General features: G+C 37.5%; 1 protein-coding gene across 3 annotated transcripts in view; it reads right to left on the bottom strand.

Annotated features, from left to right (window-relative positions):
• The window catches only part of KIAA2012 (KIAA2012 ortholog), a 92,158-nt gene that overhangs the window by 46,642 nt on the left and 24,742 nt on the right, over positions 1 to 20,774 (bottom strand). For 2 of the 3 annotated variants that reach the window (XR_005558040.1, XM_039354599.1), the window contains exons 3-10: positions 18,738 to 18,906; positions 18,160 to 18,315; positions 16,623 to 16,816; positions 14,057 to 14,246; positions 12,843 to 12,973; positions 11,671 to 11,821; positions 9,946 to 10,194; positions 9,089 to 9,220 (exon numbers count right to left, since the gene is read on the bottom strand). Coding sequence is in view for 2 of the 3 variants with exons in the window: in XM_039354599.1 (XP_039210533.1) it covers positions 9,089 to 9,220; positions 9,946 to 10,194; positions 11,671 to 11,821; positions 12,843 to 12,973; positions 14,057 to 14,246; positions 16,623 to 16,816; positions 18,160 to 18,315; positions 18,738 to 18,906 (1,372 nt within the window). In the remaining variant the exon portion in view is untranslated. The remainder of the gene's footprint in view (positions 1 to 9,088; positions 9,221 to 9,945; positions 10,195 to 11,670; positions 11,822 to 12,842; positions 12,974 to 14,056; positions 14,247 to 16,622; positions 16,817 to 18,159; positions 18,316 to 18,737; positions 18,907 to 20,774) is intronic. The other variant, XM_039354609.1, reaches the window with a different exon arrangement.

The raw sequence follows: 20,774 nt of genomic DNA, 5'->3' as shown, positions 1-20,774 counted from the left end.
TATTATAAAGTCAACTATTTGATCCCTATTTCAGCACAACAAACATTTAGAAAAAGAGCCGAGGTGGCGCAGCAGTTAGAGTGCAGTACTGCAGGCCACTTTAGCTGACTGTGTTCAGCAGGTCAGCGGTTCAAATCTCACCGGCTCAAGGTTGACTCAGCCTTCCATCCTTCCGAGGTAGGTAAAATGAGGACCCAGATTGTTGGGGGCAATGTAAATATATATATACATTGTTTACTGGTGTACACCGCTTAGAGAGTGCTTGCACTTAAAGCGGTATATAAGTCAAATAAATAAATAAATAAATAAATTTGCTATCCAAACTGATCTTCTCCATTTTTACCTTGGTGATATTTACGCCTAATGCTTTTCCTTGGGCAGCAAAAAACATTCCTCCTGTTTATTTTTTTAACGTACCACTCTTATGCCATTACCATGATCTTTCATTCCCACATTTTCCTTCAGCATCTTTAAAAAAAATGCCCAGGATGATCTTTAGTTTTCCAATGTTCTAATACTATTTCTAAGCTGTTGCTTTTGTTTGTTATGCTATAAAGAACAATATCCATACTGAAAAATATCAGAAAAATGATATGGGGAAGGGAAACAATTAACTAGTCTGATGGGAAAAAAGAATCTTTTCAATTCTCTGTAATAAATCTGCATGTGAATTCACAGTCTAGTTTCTTTATCTTCTAGCATCATGTTAGATTCTCTTCTACCTAAGAAAAGAATCTATAGCCTATGGCTATTTTCTGAAGTTGATACCCTCCAGGTGTTTTGGCCTGAAGCTCTGCTAATTTCCAGCCTGAATTCTGGGAGTTGTAGTCTGTCCTTTTTGAAAAACAAATTGAGCCGAGGTGGCGCAGCAGTTAGAGTGCAGTACTGCAGGCAACTTTAGCTGACTGTGTTCAGCAGGTCAGCGGTTCAAATCTCACTGGCTCAAGGTTGACTCAGCCTTCCATCCTTCCGGGGTAGGTAAAATGAGGACCCAGATTGTTGGGGGCAATGTAAATATATATATATACATTGCTTACTGGTGTACACCGCTTAGAGAGTGCTTGCACTTAAAGTGGTATATAAGTCTCATAAATAAATAAATAAATAAATAATGAAACAGCCCATGCTTTTTATTTAGATCAGATGTTCCATCCTTAAATCCCAGGCATGTGCAATGAAAGTAAATATGTTTCAAGAGAGGAAAAATCTCCACCAGGGACCTTGGATTTTATTACAGGTAGTCCTCAACTTACCTCAATTGAGCCCACAATTTCTGTTGCTAAGTGAGACATTTGTCAAGTGGATTTTGCCCCATTTTATGACCTTTCTTGCTGCAGATGTTAAGTGAATCACTGCAGCTGTTAAATTAGTAACAGGTTTGTTAAGTGAATCTGGCTTCCCCATTGACTTTGCTTGTTAGAAGGTCCCAAAAGGTGGCCACATGACACTGCAACTGTCATAAATATGAGTCAGTTGCCCAAGGACCTGAATTTTGGTCAGGTGACCATGGGAATGCTGCAACTGTCATCAGTGTCATAATTAATTTGTTTTAGTGCTATTGTAACTTTGAATGGTCACTAAACAAACTGTTGTAAGTCAAGAACCACCTGTATTACATGGGATGGGCATTCTGCTGCTCAAAGCGAGTGGAGGAGCAGACCTGGGATAGTTCCCAGCTGCAAAGGAGGAGATGGTCTTGATTACTGATTCATGCTTGCAGCAGGGAATCTTACATGTTTAGTACTTCTGCACAGCAAAACCTAACATTGTAATTTACATGTTTCAGCTAAAGAGATAAATATCCTAATTTAGAGCAGGGACTATCTCAAGGCTTTAGCTGGGTAGTTGCAAAAAGAAAAGATAACATATCTGAAATCTCATTAACTACCACAGTGACATGCAAACACTAAGTTTCAAGCTACTTTCAAGTAGATAAATATGTTATCTAAAAAAACAAAGCATTTAAATACCAATCCTCTCTATCTTATTAGTTTCGGGATTATATTGTTTAGCCAGCTTCTATTTATTGCAGCAGAAATGTTTGCAATCTCGGGAATGTGGATAAAGGCAACCACAATTAAAGAGAAAGCAGCCCAATAAGAAGGATTTCCTGTAAACATGCTAAAATTGGATTTGAGGGAACTAACATCATGCTGTGAAGATTTAATTAAATGTTAATTCTTTGGCATGAGTTCAAGGGTAAATACTCTGGAGCATGAAAAATTAAAGGACTTTCTTTAATGAATTTTAAGCTTGATATGTGCTTTGACTGAAAATGCCACATGAATTTATTTTTACAGTGAGAGACTGCAGGTCAATCCTTCCAAAAAGAATGTAGCAATAGAAATAGGGAAAGTCTCCATGGAACTGTATTAAAACACATTTAAAATAAAATATATTCTAACTTCAGCAGAAGCCATCTATATACATTCCATTTGCAGCCGTTCAGGCACACCAAGAAAGTGTCAGGAGATAAGGATGCTTGAAAATTTGGGGAAGTCCAAATCTTTGAGTTCAAGTGCAACTTTGAACATGGCTTGTTCTAGACATTTTATATCCTTCTCAAGTTATCATTCATTTTATTTTATACTGCTGAACTAATCAGGATTCATGATGGTTTAAAGACATCCAATAAAACAGACAATCAATTAAAATGTCCATGAGAAACATCATTAAAATCAAATTGTAACCAGTGTAGAATAGCAATAACTGGATGGCAATGAAACTTAATGGTTAATTTAAAATTTAAAATGGAAAAAAAAATAACTAGTCACCCAATGCAGTACAGAAGAACGTAAGGTTGATTTGGAGAAATAATCTGGATATTTTATAAATGAGTAATTCTGAAATAATAGCACATAGTCCTTGCACTGCACTGTATTTGACTTGTTTGGTTAGGGAAAAACTGACATCATATAACTAAAATATTATTATGTACTTTACTTCAAGCAAGATTGCATCTAGTGCACAAATACTTTATGTGGCCCTGTGCTTGTCTGTATCATAACTAAATAGGTATTCAGTTCAAAATAGCTACTTTTGATTTATATATTAAAAAACACTTTTTTGAACAGTCTCAGTAGAACCCTAGATAGGGAATTTAAAAAATCCAAGAAAAATACAATGGTAACAGATATCCCGTGATAAGAAAACCCCATAGATGAGTCACCAAGAGTTGAGATTGACTTAAAGGGGATTTTACCTTATAAGGCTGTCAGTCTCAACATTCAGATAATAGCAACTGGGTGGTAAAAATTTACTTTGCTCAAGGCAATCTAGTGGCGAAAGAATCTTTCAACCAGAAACTGTATGATTCACACCGTCCCATTCCCATCTTTCAGCTGCACAGCAGGAAGATTGCATCAATTTGTGCCCAGTTAATCTTGCACATCACTATGGCTCTGGTCAGAGTAAAGACCGTGGCATTTGAGAGCATCTCCTGCATTGGGCTAATTGGCAACATGGCTTCTGGGGTTTGAGAGCTGTATAAAAGTACGGCCCCCTTTTCTAAGAAAAGTAGTACAAAGGCAAAGCAAACATTAATGAACCAGACCATTACTAGAATCCATCTGACTTTGTCAAAGGCTTGAGAATTAATTGCTCAAGCTGTGCAATTTCACCGCTAGAGCCAAGAAATACACCAGATCCAAGGTAGCAGTATTATATGAATCCTGATCAAAGTCCCCAGCTTGGCTCTTCTCTAATTATTGCCTAAGCTAAAAAACTGAAGGAAACATATTGTCCTTTCAAAACCAAAGCCCAAATCTAGGATTTGTTAAACGGCATTTTTTTTTCTGTGTGCCTTTTCTTCCTTGAAACAGACACAGCAGAAGCCTCCACCCATTAAGGTCCAAGATCTTCCAAGATCAGCCCCTTTCTGTTAGCTCAGTCCAGCCTCTGTATTTGAAATCCTGCATTGTTTGGCAAATTCAAAACATGCCATGACAAAACTGGATCAGGTAAACCTTTTTCTGGTATGGTGATGAATTGTTGGCTAAGATTTGTTTGTTTGATGTTCTGCATCTCACCTATTGGGAGGCAAACCAACTACATCTGAAAAAGGGGGTTAGTATCAGGGATTTCCATGGGTCAATAATATGAATATTAATTTTGGTATTTGGGAATGAGAATGAGAATGCTCAGGGACATGTTAAGGATGTGAGAGTCCCTATTCCTGCCTAAGTGGCTGTCATAGCTCCTTCAGAAATATTTCTTTTCTCCAGCAACTGTTTACTTTATATCACTCATACCATGGATGGTAGTAACAAAGGGACAAGCACTGTTTCAGCATCCTTCCTCATTCTTGCAATTGATTTCCTTAAATCTTGCTGTTAATAGAAAAACAGGTGCAAATAAACATTTATGTGGCAGGATCTGGGTATATAGAGGCAAATCTCCAAATCTAGTTGGTGCTGGGAATTTTGGCCTTAAGGCAGAATAGGGAGCTCCTGCTCACTCAGCCCCAGATCCCATTCCTAACAACCAAATTTTGCTGAAAAAGTGGCTTTGCCATTTAATTCTTATTACCAGTATTTTTATTGAAACATTTTAACAGTTTTAAAGATAATACAAAATATGTTTAAAAGAAACAAAAGAGATAGACAAAAGAAAAATAGAAGGGAAAAACAGAGGTGGAGAAAGATAAAAAGAAAAAAGAAAAGGTATTTGAAGCAGTGACGTTTGATTTTCTTTCCAACAGTTACAAACTAATGTATTCCTCCCACTTTGAAATTAAATTACAGTACATAGATTATTTCTTCCCATACCCAACCATTTTCAAGTTGTAAAACTACTTATTATCTATCCCTGATCAAACAGCCGGTTTTATTTTCTTTTATATAGTGTTCTAGCTTTCTTAATCCTTAATTTGACATTAAGATGTTATTGTAGGACCTGATAACCATTCCTCCCGTTCTAACTTTTTAAAGGCTTCATTGTGCTCTTCTTTCTGTTTTCACCAAGTGAAAACCTTTGGTCTCAAACATGACTTTTTATCTTGTAAGTCCAGTAATAGTCTGTTATCTACATTTTTTTGGGTTCTTACTTAATATTTGTATTTTATCCCTGTAATTTCTGTTTTGTTTTCCAAAACTGCCACCTTCACTTCACCTTTCCAGATTATTCAATTTTATTTTTCATCTCTTCTTTCATGGTCTCTTTTAAATGTTGCATTCACATAAGCAGTTACTGATGCTGTTATTGTAGCTGTTAACGTTCTTTCCCACTTCCTCAAAGATTCTTTTGAATATCTCAAGTAATCCTTTTTCTGTCATTTCTAAAAGTTTTACTACTTTTCTAGTAATAGCCATTTCAATAGACAAAGAGGAGGACCCTTGCTTTCTCTGGATCATTAAGTCTTTAGTTCCATTCAACATTCTCAGATGGCCTTTAGCAACTTTCCTTTATCTTTTGTTTTGCAGAGCTAACCAATTATTTCAAATTAATCCGTACAAAACTCTCCCATGGAAATATAGATTAATTATTTAATTGTTTCAAAAATTCTTTAAAATCAATAATTTTAAATTCATCCATCTCTTTAGTTCATTTTAAACTTTCTTTATTTAAACCTTTGGCAACTTTTTGCCCTTAATTATTTTTAAATCCTTTAAATTGGTTCATTCTTAATCTGGGGTGAAGGATCACTCACTGGGTGGCTTGATTGCACTGCTCATCTGAAGATCTCTTTAACTTTAAGATAATTGTCTTCCAAATTTATTTAAGAACGTGGGAAGGGGGGGGGGGGTTGCCTGTGAAGCCAATGTCTTTATGCAGGCTGGGAGCTTGTGGCTGTGAGCTTGCTATCTCTTCCATGGCTGCTGCTGTTGCTCAGACTCATAGAAGGCCTACAAAATCTCTTTAGATCATATGGGTCTTCTTATGAGGAGCATATCTTTGGAGCAAAGTGGGCAATCTTCTTGTCTTTCCTTGTCCAGAGAAGCACCATTGGCCTTCTTTGCCATATTGTCTCTGCTGTTTGCAGAGGCACAGAGTCCACCATTTCCCCCCTACCCAGAAAGCTGTTTTGCCATTTCATTGTATAGAGAATCTCTTTCTTCAGCTCACAGCCACCAAAAAACAGAGAAATTGGCCTCTGATTAACCTACAGCATTGCACAATACCAAACATGAATAAACTTTAGTTGTGGAGCTCACATTTTAGACAATGGAGGATGAATATAAGACTCTGTTATATCATTTTTGTTGTTCTTACTACTACTACTACTTACTACTACTACTACTAATAATAATAATAATAATTTGTACATTCTTCTCATTCTTAGGCAGCCTGGGATATTATTTTGCTTTTCTGTCTTACAACATGCCAGTAGAGATATACCTGCATCAGAACAACTCTGTTCTAATCACAAACACAAAAGAGCAGATTGTTAATGCTTACGGGTGGCTGGCTGTAGGACCTTGGCAAAACCCATCAGAAAAACACAGAAGGGCTATGCCTCTAACTAATATGTCTCACTCCTTGGAAGATTCTTGATTTAGTTTCGAGCAAGGCAAAGCATTACTGTACAGAATTTCAGTGAAAACTTTTGTATTGCAGGGAAGCTGTACCTCTACATTTGGGGGGTTCTTAATCACATTTTTTTACTCTTTCAAGTGTCGAGTTTATTTGAGATTAATCTTCTGCTTTGTATATCATTCAAAGGCACAGAAGCCCAATTACATGAATAGCAGCAACCTTCTTCATCTCACTGCTTTTAGAGCTCACTGATGTTCAGTGGAAATTCACAAACTTCAGTGTATACATACACTGAATCCTATAAAGATTGCAGCTTTAGAATCAAAAGTTTGAGCCAGACTGAGCCTCCCTGTGTATATTATATCTCTACAATTAGAGGCCTACAGCTCCCTTTCAGGCCACTTCCATGCTAGCTGGAAGATGTAAGATGTACTGTATCCTGAGGAGATTGCAAAGGCCTTGACAGCTGGGTTAATGCATTATTTATTTGATGTATGAATGGTGTCAGTGAATATTGGAACACAATTTAGTAGCATCGGACAAACACAATAACTGGAAAAGAGTAACGAAACTGGTTTCAGAAAACTGAAAAGTAGGACAAACAGCACAATAGGAATAGTGCAGAGAGTGCATTGTTGTCATTCTAGTGAGCCAGGGAAAAATAAGCACCAGGTTAGACTGGTTCTTGGGCCTGTGATGGGAATAGCCATCATTTCTTATTTGTATGGTTTATTTGACTATTAACAAGAGTGTTGCTAGTTGCACAGTAGTCTGTATCCTTCATCTGCAGAAAATCCTGGGATGTGTATCACTGGAACCAGATCATGGCTTTTGTCTTGTTATTGTATTCTGATGTGCACATGTAATGCTCTCATATTGGACAGACCCATGAGTATTGTACTATATATTGCACATGGACTGGATAATGTTGAGGTCATTATCAACATGGAGCATGTGGTAGTAAGTGGTTGGAAGTGACAATCCCATGAAGACTGGGAGGATAGATGTTATGCTATCTTTAAAGTGGTATTCTCTTGCTGTTTTCTTTGCTTGTGTGTGAGAGAGAGTGTGTGTGTGTGTGCATAGGATCCCCAGCTATCTGACCCAAACATTACACTGGTGTGAATGGCTATCTGAATCAATCAAACACAAAAAATTGAGGCAATGAATAGCATGCACAATATCCATTCTCTGGATATATGATGTAGGCAGATGGTCTAGAAAAAACAGCTATGCTTGGCAAAGCTGAGAGAAGTAGAAGAATGTAAAGAGCAGGAATAACACAGATGGATGAGATCAAGGAGATTATAGAATGTAATTGCTGCTGATTGTTACTAGGGATGGGAAGCATTTCTCCATACAAATGAAACTGTTTGGCTCCTATCTAATTAGCAAACTATCATTGCTAACAGAATCACAGAAATTAACAGCTCTGTTAATTTTGTACAGATGCTAATGTATCTGCGTATGTATTGGAAAAGAGTGGAAAGCATAAAAAAATAAAACAAATTAAAAAAATAAGATTCTTTTTTCTCTCCCCCCCTCCCTGCACACCAGCAACCTCAATCAAATTCTGAAAATTACATCAAAGTACCTCTGAAAAGCTTGGCTGGCTGACACAGAATATCACCACCTGACCAGGATATAAATAAGCTACCTTCTCCTTTAGAAAGATCAAAATACTGCAGGCAACGGTATTCCTTGTGACACTCTATTGAAGTGAAAGTTTGAAGAAGCAGCATAGAAAGAATATTGACACTTTTGAATTTTAGTGTTGGAGAAGACTCCTGGGAATAGTATAGACAGCCAAGGAAACAAACAAGGGGATCATTGAACAAATCAACTTAGAGTTCTCACTCAGTGTACAAATGACCAGGCTCCAATTATCCAACTTCAAACACGTGAGAAGACCTGTCTCTATGGAGAAGGTTTTTAATGCTGGCAAAGATGGAAGGAAAGGGAAGAGACAAGCAATAACAAGGTGAATGGACCCTATTACAGTGGCAATGGAGAAAATCTCTCAGTCTGGTTGCTAAGAGTCAACATTGAGCCACGGTGGCGCAGTGGTTAGAATGCAGTATTGCAGGTTAAATCTATCCACAGCCAGGAGTTCGATCCTGACTGGCTCAAGGTTGACTCAGCCTTCCATCCTTCTGAAGTCTGTCAAACGAGGAAGCCAGATTGTTGGGGGCAATAGGCTGACTCTGTAAACCACTTAGAGAGGGCTGTAAAGCAGTGTGAAGTGATATGTAAGTCTAAGTGCTATTGCTACTGATTTGATAGAACATTATCAACCGATCAATGCTTATTTAGAGATTTACTATAAAGAAAAGAAAATATTGCTTGTATTGAGCAAATAGCAAAAGTACAATGATAAAGTACTCCTTTGGAGGAGCTGTTTACAATGGATGATGCTTCTTCATCTTGGCGCCATCCCTTCATTAAGTAACAATAATTTACATAAATGAACACATAAATTAGCTGTTTTGTTAATACCAAAAGCAATATTGCCTGAAGAAGATACATTAATCTGGCTACACTGTTTATTCCTGCTGCCTGACATTTAAATTATATGAGCAATTTGTTCTTTTTAAACCAAATGTTTTGTCCTTACCTTCTTCACCTGTAGCTAGTTCAAATTTCCTGGGATTATCTGTAGTTTGAACAGATCTCAAGAGTGATGGACAGATAATTTCTCCATTAGGACCGGTTAGAAGGATATTGAGTGAAGTGCTTTTATGGCTTTCTTGAAAATAAGAAGAAAGGGGTTGAGAGAAAGAGGAATAATATTTTATCAACCGAAATAAATTCTCTGAACTAAGAAAAAACCTCAGATTTAATCAGTATTAGAAATGGCAATTTTTAAAATTCCAAATATTTCTCTAGAGCTTACTGTTTCTTCTAAACAGACCCTTACAGGTAGTCCTTGACTTACAAGCACAATTGCTAGCAAGGCAGTTAAATGAGTTGCACCCAATTTTTTGCCATATTTTTTTTGCCACAGTTCACTGCAGTTGTGAAATGAATCATGCAGTTATTAAGCGAATCCACCTTCCCCTGTTGACTTTGTTTGTCTCAAGCTGCCTGGGAAGGTTGCAGATGACGATCACATGACCCTGGCATATCATAAATACATGCCAGTGGACAAGCACCTAAATTTTGATCATGTGACTGTGTGGATCCTGTGATGGTCATGTGTGTGAGGACTGGTTATAAGTCATTTTTTTAGTGTTGTTGTAACTTCAAATGGTCACTAAACGAATGATTATAAGTTGAGGACTACCCGTATCTTAGTGATTATATTCATGACTATCTACAGTCTTCATATCTGTAAATTTCTGAGTTTGACATATAATTTAAGAAAACGCAGCTGTTTATAATCTTTAGAAAATGGAACCATTGAAGAAAAACTGAGCAATTCTAATTAATGGCCATTTAAGCTCATGCTATTGTTAACTAAATTTATCTGACCTATTTGTTTTGTGTTGTCAGTTCCAGTGGACACTTCTCTCTTTCTTCTCTTTCCATCATTCAGAGCAAACTTGTCTGGATTAATCAGGGGTAGATAGAAAGAATCTTGGGAAGCCCTTAGGAGCCCGTCCTTGATAGTTTGCTTCGGCTTCTTTCTATGTTTGGTGTCTAAAACGAGATCATTTAGCAAAAGGACTGACTGCTTATCACAGACATCGGTCTCAGATTTGACTTCTTTAGAACAAGTCCCTGCAAAATAAGAGAACATATCATAGCAGTTGTTGATCTACAATCAAAATATGAACATACCCAAATTAAAAACAATACATACATGTTACGTGGTATATGTGTTATATGTATAATCACATATAATGCAATTATCTGTATGTCTGCTCAGAAATAAAACCCACTGAAGTCAGGGAAATATATATATAACTATGGCCTTAATATTTACATTGCAGAAAGTATGGAAACTTTAGATTTACATAATGCTGACAGTGAAAAATGCAATGCACTTTGTAATAGGTACCACTAGATTTTAGCTCATTTCTACAGTTGTTTGGCATTATTGTAGTAATGCATAAGCTAAGCTGAAAGGAGGCCTAAAACTAAACTTGTAGTAAAATGGCAGACGCCATCCTAAATAACTGTGAAATTGATATTTATCCCCAAAGAAATGTGCAAATCCTCAAACAAAAGTGTAAAACTAGTGTAACAGTACACCATACATATCTCTGAGCTAGCAAGGTTAATTTAGATAAGAGAACTTGGCTTGAAGACTGTGGAGTAAAGCTGGACTTTAGCTGTGTTTGAAAATATGCTGGCCCAAACAGATATGAGTTTACATATATTGTGTGTCTGTAAAATTAAGAGAAAGGGAATGTAATAAATCTGGACAAAAGTAAACTGATATTGTCGAACTGAGTTGATAAGCGCAAGCAGCGAAGTAAAGATTCAGGTTTAACTATGAATGAAGGATTGAAACTGTATATTAGAAGCTATGAACGGGAGGTTATAGGTTGTTGTAGATACACACTTTCCTATATACCTTTGATGTATGAGAACAGGAATTCATGTGTTGTGGTAGTTCCATTTTATAATTCAATGAATTATGATAATGAAAAAATCTGGGATAATTTTGGGGACTTATAAGATTCTGAGTAAATGTACAGTAATTTAATGGAAGAAATGGTTACGTCATGAATATCTATGCTCATGAGACCACTCTGATGGCTAAAAGTGAGGGAAATTTTAAAAACTCTCTCACTAAAGAGCCTGGTCTGCTGCTCAATAGTGAAGAAAAAACAAGCTAGTTAAGATTATGTCAACAGGCAATGCCAATCCAGAAAAACAAGGACATTCTTGGGAAGGGAGATAAAGATGGTCAGATTGTTTTCTTTAAGCTGCCTGAAAGAGAGAGCAAGTAGTGATGAAGATCCACAAAATAAAAATAGAGAGACCCAAAAGACAAAGCTAGAGAAAGAAGATTTGGAGCTTGGCAAGTGTTGTGCTGGTGGGAGCAGCACTCTTTGAAATTTGCTGGCTGCCTTTGATGTGTACATCATGTTTCAACCGAGAAGGGAACAGCCACCCAAACCAAGCCTATCTAGAGCAAGGTATTTTAAGCAGCCATCGAGTTTATCATACCCATCCTGGAAGTTTGGTTTTGCTGACTCCCTAACCCACAATGAGCAAGTCCCCTTCATTCCAAGGGTGTGGCTGTACCTCTTGGATGTTTCGCTTTAGTTGGAGACTCTGACTGAACCAGCAGTGGAAGGATCACAAGTTCCTTTGAAAGCTCACTGGGTTTTATTTTTTCCCTTTGAACGTTGGGTGAGCTTTCAGCTATTTGAGGTAACTTGAAAAATTCTGGCACCTGGAGAAAAACAGAGCTTCAAGGTACTTTTTAATACAGCAAATGCCACAGATCTTTGACAGTTTTTGCACAACAAATTGTTCCAAATGACAGAAAATACATCAAAATTATATGCCTAAAAATGCATACTTGCCCTGCTATGGACAGATTTTATAAAGGGGGGGGGATATGTGTGTCATTGTTTCCCAACTTGATCCGTCTTGATGCTGGACATTGCTCCATAGTACAACTAGCATGGCCTGGGGATAAGAAAAATTGAAGCCCAATTCCCTTGGAGGGTACCCAGTGGGGAAGGCTGTGTTAAGCTTTTTTCCGTGCTACTTAAGAGAATTTCTGTTATATATACAACATGAAAAAAACTATTTGGGAAGCAGTGCAATAAACCATTAAACAGGCTAAATTCCCTTTGATTTTAATGAGACACACAGCCTGTTCACTGGAGTTCCCGCCAATTAAAATTGAATTGCAGCCTCAGGGACACTGAATTACACCATATTATACCCCAGAGTACAGTTTCCCCTTATTGGGATATACTTTGGGAATGATTAATTATTGGTCGCACTATTGCATTTCAGTCGACTTGTGATACAACAATGTTACAATAGGGGGCCATGCAGAATGCTGAAGACTAGATCACTAATCAGATTTATTATATTGGTAGCCTCTCCTCCACTCCTAGACTTATTAATTCATTGGTTTAATATGTTCTTAACTCTAGAACCATTGCCTCCTGATCTTTTTTCATGCAGGAGATTGATAGAGGCATATTCAAAATCTCCCATGCAAACCAGTCTTGCCTCAAACCTCTGACCTCAGCAAAATGGAGCACCTTGTAATCCCCAAGTTATTCCATATATATTCCAACTATATATTCCATATAGTTTTCCCAGGATTAATCCTTTTTTAAAGCTAGAGAATTCTAAGTATTTGAACTATTTTTATAATTCTTAGGCAAAGCCATTCAGAGTCATTCTTCACCCCCCAAAACAGTAGCATTTAGCAGATGGGCAAAAGAACTGACCTGCTTCTTGTGCTTCTTTGTGATTTCGTCTTGCTCTTTGCTGCCTCCTGGATTAATCAGGGGGAACACTTCCTTATCTTCAGAGAGTCCTCTGCCTCTGCTAGCTGTGCTCTTCAGGTGATTTTGGTTAACTATGAAACAAACAGAAAAACAGAGATCCAAAATTATCTTCCTTCTCTCTAGCCATGGTTAATTCTCATCAAAATCTATGAAGGAAACTGTTATAGCTGAACTGAAGATTGAATCAGTGGTCACTCTGTAACGGAATTATAGATATTACATTGGAAATGGAGCCCACATGACAGAATGCTCCTTTATAATTTTACAGGCAAAAAACTAGTATAATCTTTTCCTTGATATACTCTGCCCCCCTTTTGGGGAAATGGGGGTATAAAACTCTCAGGTGGATACTACTTACAAATTATTATGTTCGATACAAATTATTATGTTCCAGTTGACCATTTCAGCAAGGATCAAGCCATTTCTTTGTAAGGAAGCTCTCAGATTACACAAGGCAGCTATGTTGGGCAATGTAATATCTGAAATAGTTATATATTACTGTAGAATATCCTTTCCAACCAAACATTATGCCAGCTGGCAAAAACCAGTTTCCAATTCTTTGTATTTGTTGCAGTATTTGCTTCTGATATAAAAGAGGCTCTTTACCAGAAAGCAAGTATAATATAGCAGAGTATAGCCCCATGGTGATATTTATTGGTTTTTGTACTTAATTCAAAAAATTCCAGCAGAGGGAGGTATAATGATTGTGTTTGTATACCATGCTAACTCTGTTACCTGGCTGCGCTTTACTCAATTAGCTCAATGTTCTCAATTCACGTAATACTATGAACCTTTATTTGTTTGCTCATTAAATAGTTCTTCTTTCTTCCAGTACAAATCTAGGTCTTCCTGGTTCTAGTCCAATTTCTGGACGACTGCATTATGCAGACTCAATATTTACCAGACAGTAACTACAATGTAGTTGGCATTTCACTTTGTGGTTCAATGTGTCATGTACACAAATATACAAATATAACCACCCTGCAACATCATTAATTCCTGCATTTATTCCTACATTCTGGAATACTGAATACCTTTATTTGAATGGCAGAAACACAAGTGGCATTAATGGTTCTCAACTACCACCGCCTTTAAAAATAAATATATAGCTGGTGGCTTTTAATTTGGCTCGTAAATTTGCAGTATCTTCTTACCACTATATGTGATCTTTTTTCCAGGAAGAAAACCACCATAGAAATTCACATGGGACTGCTCACACCAAAATTCAGAGGTGGCAATTCCTGTATTTCCCATTAATGAAAATTTAACTGATTGGTTTGGCATTTCACAGTTATGTGGCTCCTTCTTGTTCTTTTCACCTTGGTGATATTCTACCCCTCTGTTCTAAAAGAAGATAAACAAGAACACTTGAAAGACTGCATTTAAAAACAAGCTAAGAGGAAAAAAACAATGATTCTATTCGGAAGAAAACAAAGAGTCCTCTTGCACCAGCAATTTATAAAATCATCTAACCACCACTATGGGAAGACAAAGCTGCAATGATATACAGTAGCACACAACAATGGCTGAATGCACTATAAATTGCTAGCCTGTCCAGATGAAAAACATTTCTGTCCTTTCCCTTTGTTCTCACAATGGTCAACCTGATGCCAACAAAAAGCTCACAACACAAAGCATTCTGTTGGTTGTGTTGCTCTGCAACTATTATTGAGAGGAATACTATCTCTAATACTGCTAAGATAATGAAGCAGTCATTAAGTAGCAGTAGCCTCAATTTCCATTAAGCAGCCATTGACATATCCTCCACAGATCTGTCTAATTCCCTTTGAAAACTCTCATGTTGCTGGCTAATATTGTGTAAAGCAAAACTTCCTTTTATCTATCTGACTTCAAATTCATTAAATGAACCTCAGCATTTCTATTTGATGCCAGCAGAGTACAATTCACCAGCTAAATAAAGCTCTCTCTATAGTAACATTCTAATAACCTCTGTATATCCTTCCCTGCAAACTGCTAAATGTAAACAGCCTGGTAACTTGTAAAGCTATTGCACTGTATATAGTCATTCAGGTGCAAATGTCCCAGTAAGGATTTGAACCTCACAGAATAACATCTGGCCACCCACATCCCATGATTCCTAATATAGGTGAAACCTGTAATGTCCTGCCTCCTAGTGGCCAAAAGAGATAAAACGAACTAAAGGGACCCTCATTTGGAGTAGTTTACTTCATTTTCCAAATTGCCACATTAAAATAAAATGCTTGCTTTTATTTCAAAAGAATGCAATATCAGGAGAAAAAGAAAACAAAAGGACAAAGGAAATTTAGGGGTTATACTATTCTCATTACTTCAGCACTAATTATAGTTTAAAGATTTTCTTTGATTTATATGGGGAGGTGCCCTGACTTACCCATATATTTGAAAGCTTCCTACTCCTGAACATTCCTACTTGGGTAGGTCTCACTTTTATAATTTACTTACAAGCATATTATGTCTATGTATGAAACACACACACACACACACACACACAAACACACACACACACACACACAGAGAGAGAGAGAGAGAGAGAGAGAGAGAGAGAGAGAGAGAGAGAGAGAGAGAGAGAGAGATTCCTGTGGGAGATCATTTTGGTATCCCACTATGTGTATGCCGGGGACCTAAGTATGAGGTCCCATTTTATTTTGAATCTCCCTATTTTTTCCCTAGCATGGAGATATTACTACACACTAAAAAAAAGGGGAGACATATGGTGGCCAACATCTTATAAAAACTGAGGAGGAGGAGGGGGAAAGCAAATAAGAGTTTGCTACCAAGCAAGTGCCAATGATAAAAATAACTATAACACAGTAGTAGTAGTAATAGTAGTAAAATCATTGCAACTCCTATAATACTCTTTGTGATTGCAGTAAATTGTATGTAAAACATAATATAACCTTAAAACAAAGGCAGGAGGGGGGGGGCTGCAATTCATCTCCAACTTCCATATGTTCCCTCTCTCCCATCCCACTACATTATCCGACCCTCACTTGTTCTAGGACAGTGGTTCTCAACCTGTGGGTCGGGACCCCATTTGGGGTCGAACGACCATTTCACGGGGGTCACCAAACAAGGCTGTCAGCCATTTTTTCCCCCTTTTGTTTGGCCATGCCCCTGGCACCCGGTGATGTATAAGTGGTTGGGGGTCACCACAACATGGGGAAATATGGGGTCGCGGCATTAGAAAGGTTGAGAACCACTGTTCTAGGACATACTCCTTTCCAGGAAGCTATTAGACAGAAGACTAAGTAGAGGAGCTTTTTAACTGTTGCCCCTGTTCTTTGAAACAGCATCCATCCTTTTTAAAGCCCCACTAAAGTGGGCCTTAGAAAAGCCACAACTATCTCTTTTCCAGCAGGCCTTGGGGACAGGCGGGTCATGAGGCTTTCCTGCTGAGGTTTGGTGCTCTACATTTTGAACTGAGTCTGTTTATTGTCCCTGGCAAGAAAATGTGACTTAACAGTTATTCAAACTTGATGAAAAAAAAAAGTTTATTTTATGGAATAGCAGATGTAAGCCACTCAGACCCAGTGACAAGAGAAACAGCGTATCAGGTCAGCAAATACATACATCATCACATATGTCCTCTGAAGCATTCAAGCCATCCTTGCATCTCTGCCAGATGATTCAGCCTTTTGTTTATTTTATTGATGGGAGCAGGACATCATTAAGCAGCTGGGAGCTAAAGAAACTATTTGATGGGGAAAGAAAGTGTAATACCTCAGAGATCTGCCAGTGTGCCTCATTCTGATTCCAGATACTTTCTCTGGAATGCTGTGGTTGAAGATGAACACTCAGTTTTCTTACTGAAATTCTTAAAGGGATTCGATCTGCTCCTCTTGCATTATGTTCTGGGTCACCCTTCACCAGGCTGGCTCTATTTTCTGACTTTTTACGCAAAGGAGGACCAAGACCTAAGAAGTAGGGAACACCACAGCCCTGAAATAAATGACCAAAGTGGCTGTATTGTACATCAAGGAACAATTATAATTCAGCCTAATCTTTTCTGTGCTATTCATAAATGCCTCTAAACATGTTCAGGAGGCCACTCCTAACTAGGACGGGCAGCTTTCACAAATCAGGTTTACCAAAGGACCATCCCATTCATTTGCTTTAGAAAGTTTAAACTTGATGTTTTCCTAAAAACAGCACTGTTCTAGCTATGACAGCTAGAGGTATTCAACTGAATTAGAAAATATTGAAGACTTTTCTTTTTTACGAGTATTATGACATGACATGACAATATGATATATAATATATATGATATATATTGGAAGATGTTCTCAGTGTATCTTAATGAAATGAAGGAGAATAATGCATCAACATTTTTTTTTAAGGGAATGTATATACTGCCTCAATCTCATTAGACTCTTAGCAATGTAGAAGTTACATGTAAGTTGGGTAGTTAAATGATGCATCAGATCTGATCATCTCTATCAGTCACTGGTAAATGGTCTATAACTCTTAATAAAGCCATCACCCGAGGGTTTAACAGTTTGGCAGGCTTATTATAGAGAATGGGATACAGTACTCCAGGATCCTGTTTAAAAACTCCTTTGAACTTTGCGGATTGGCGGGGGGGAGAGGGAATGGTTCCATGTGAGTGGCCTGCAAGTGCACCCATGCGCACAGAGCTCCATTTGCACAATCAGTGGGCACGTGTGCCACTACTGGTGCAAATGGAGAGCGCTTGCCCATGCTTGCCCACTGCTCACACAAGTGGGGTTGTGTGCACGCACACTCGCCGCTGCTTCTGCACTCCAGTTCCAAATGGCTCACAGCCCAGTAATAGTCTGCAGCCCAGGAACTGCCTTAGAGAGTTAAAGTTAATATTCCAACCTTGAACTGTACTTGGAAACAGACTTGCAGGCAGATGGGGAAAAAGAGGTCATATATCCCCAGAATTTTGTTTTTCTATCTTCTATTTGAAGTTTGAAAACCAATATCAATCAGGATGCAGTAATTCCAATCTCATGAATGTAAAAACATGGCTAAACCAGGAGCAGATATAGCACATACTTCAAACCATTCCTGGCAACAAACCTGGAGGCATCTGCAGAGCGTCAAAGAGCAAGCAAATGATTTTCATTTACTTCCATCAGTCATTGTGGTGTAAGCATATAATTATGGCTTTTGTGTGATGATATCATGCATGTTGCCCCTTTGACATCATCCTAAATTGTTTTGGATGTCTTTACAAAAGTTAAAATCCAATTAATAATTAATTCTGTTAGAAATATAAGTATCTGTACTGTACCTGAATAACTCAGTTCTTTTAGTTGACTTTGTGAGTACAAGGATGGAGTGTAGAAAATATGTAGATTATACTTTGGTGGAATAGTTGATAGATCCTGTAATTTCTTCTTGAGAGCAGCTGCATTTTCCTTAAACAACAAGGGGTCACTGATATATCCTGAAAAATATGCAGCATACACCTGCTGTTGGGTAAAATAACTCAACATTGTTCTGTCTATTGAGTATTGTCTACAGTACATCAACTGGGAACAGAAAGGTATTGAAACGGAAAGGTATTGCTCACAAAGCATACGTTTCAATGATTTAAACAGAGGATGGGCATAGCAGACGAGGAAAGACCCAAATATTTTCTCTGTACAAATTAATATTGAGCACAATTTCTCATCCAGGAATGTAGCAATTTGGGCCTAATCTACTCTCAAGTAGGGTGCTATTTTCTTCCATTTATCTGAACCAATTCTGTAATAAAGGCCAAGGCTAATCTGAAAATATACTTTCTACCATTTTATTTTCTGTCTCATCAGATTAGGTTAGAAATACTATCTTAATAATTTGGGCTCGTTTTCTTATAATACTAACCTGCATTCTGAAGCTTTTGTAAAACATTTGGATCCCAGCTCTGGGCGAGTTTGAGGAGGTACCTCTTGGCTGAATAGCCTGGCCTCATCGATCTGTCCATCTCACTGTCTGAATCTCTTAGGAAGTATAGATAGGGCTGCTGAGCAATTCCTTTCTTATCTTGCCACAGCTTTAATATGAAAACAAAATGTCAAAACCTTAAAATGGATGCCTCTACATAAAACTGAGCAACAATAGATTTTATTCAGTTTTTCCCCAACGTTACCAGTTCGCTGAGTTAGAGAGGAAACAATGTGGTAGTTCAGATAGACAGATAAAGGAGAGAGCCTCATTATGGGTTGGCCTGGGGATGTCTGAGTGTTCTCAAATGCCAAAGCTTTTTATGATTTCAGTTTAATTGCTAATGTTTATTTTGTTGCATTGGTTCTTATTTTTAACCTTCTTACTGAACAAAAAACCTAGTATAACAGTATAACATGAGCAGAGGTGGCGCAGCAGTTAGAGTGCAGTACTGCAGGCCACTTTAGCTGACTGTGTTCAGCAGGTCAGCGGTTCAAATCTCACTGGCTCAAGGTTGACTCAGCCTTCCATCCTTCCGAGGTAGGTAAAATGAGGACCCAGATTGTTGGGGCAATGTAAATATATACCGTATATACATTGCTTACTGGTGTACATCGCTTAGAGAGTGCTTGCACTTAAAGCGGTATATAAGTCTCATAAATAAATAAATAAATAAATAAATAAATAAACATATATATCTCTGAGCTTGCAAGATTAATCTAGATAAGAGAACTTGGCTTGAAGACTGTGCACCTTCTTGGAGTAAATCTGGACTTTAGCTGTGTTTGAAATATGCTGGCCCAAATAGATATGAGTTTACATATATTGTGTATCTGTAATGTTAAGAGAAAGGGAATGTAATAGATCTGTTTATTTTGTTGCACTAATGTTTATTTTGTTGCACTGGTTCTTATTTTTACTGAAAAAAAAGTAAGCGTTCAGAGTTCTTTCAGAACGGAACATCATATCAATCCTACTAAATAAATAGATAACGGAAAACTACAAAGAGCCAAGTTAGTATGAAGGTAGCTATACTGCATATTGTAGAAAGCAGTCTGGCATCAGCACATGCTAAAAAAATAGTTTTGAATTTTCAGTGTATTTTGAACTGGAAAAAAACAACTCTGAATGTTGCCTTTTGGCTAATAGCTGTGAAACTGGTCTTGAAAGGTTTGTTATTTTTAATATAACAAAGCAAGAATAGATACAGATATATACCTACTCTATCTATAAACTACTGCCCAAATATTGATTGTACTATTGCAAAGGTGATGGCTAAGAAACTGTTTGAACCATGTATTACTGGTCTCACCCCAATTCTGGAACATAAACATCTTTTAGCTTGCAAGTAGTTGAGGATGGAGATGAATTTTAATGATGACAGGATGCATGGAGAGAGTGCTCATTTTCACTTTTTCACTTACATGGGCATAGTGTTTTGTTAAGGGACATGCCGGATTTCACGTATAGTGGAAAAATAATCAGTGGTCAAAGGAGGATAAATAATCCATTTAACCAAAACACCTTCTTTTGTACTGCATTCACCAAAATGAAGCATTCTAACTTGTTTATTTTAATCATCCTCATGTTTATATAGTTGTTTAATTTTAAGGGTAATCTAGTTTTGGTACTGCAGCACTATGTGATGCTTGCAGAAATAGTTAAGCAATTATAAAATACAGGAAGATACGCAAAATACTTTAGTCTTTCAAATTTATTTAATTTGAAATGAAATCTGCGCCATTGTAAAACCAAGAAGAACAACTTAATGTTCCATCCAGAAAAATGCTCTTTTGCTCTCTCTCTTGAGAGAAGGGACTCCCATAGAAATACCCTCTAGTAAGTTGGGCAGCCAATAAATTTAATAAATAAATAATAAATAAGTAAGTCAGGCTTTCAGGAAAATCCAGGTCCATTTGGGGATTTTGTAAATTTGCCTGTAGGGGTCTCTGCACGCATATCTCACTGTCCTAATTG

Source organism: Crotalus tigris, unplaced genomic scaffold (genome assembly GCF_016545835.1).
Source record: "Crotalus tigris isolate CLP2741 ecotype Arizona unplaced genomic scaffold, ASM1654583v1 scf7180000017568.13789103, whole genome shotgun sequence".
Lineage (NCBI taxonomy): Eukaryota > Metazoa > Chordata > Lepidosauria > Squamata > Viperidae > Crotalus > Crotalus tigris.
This window is presented reverse-complemented; position numbering and strand designations above follow the sequence as displayed.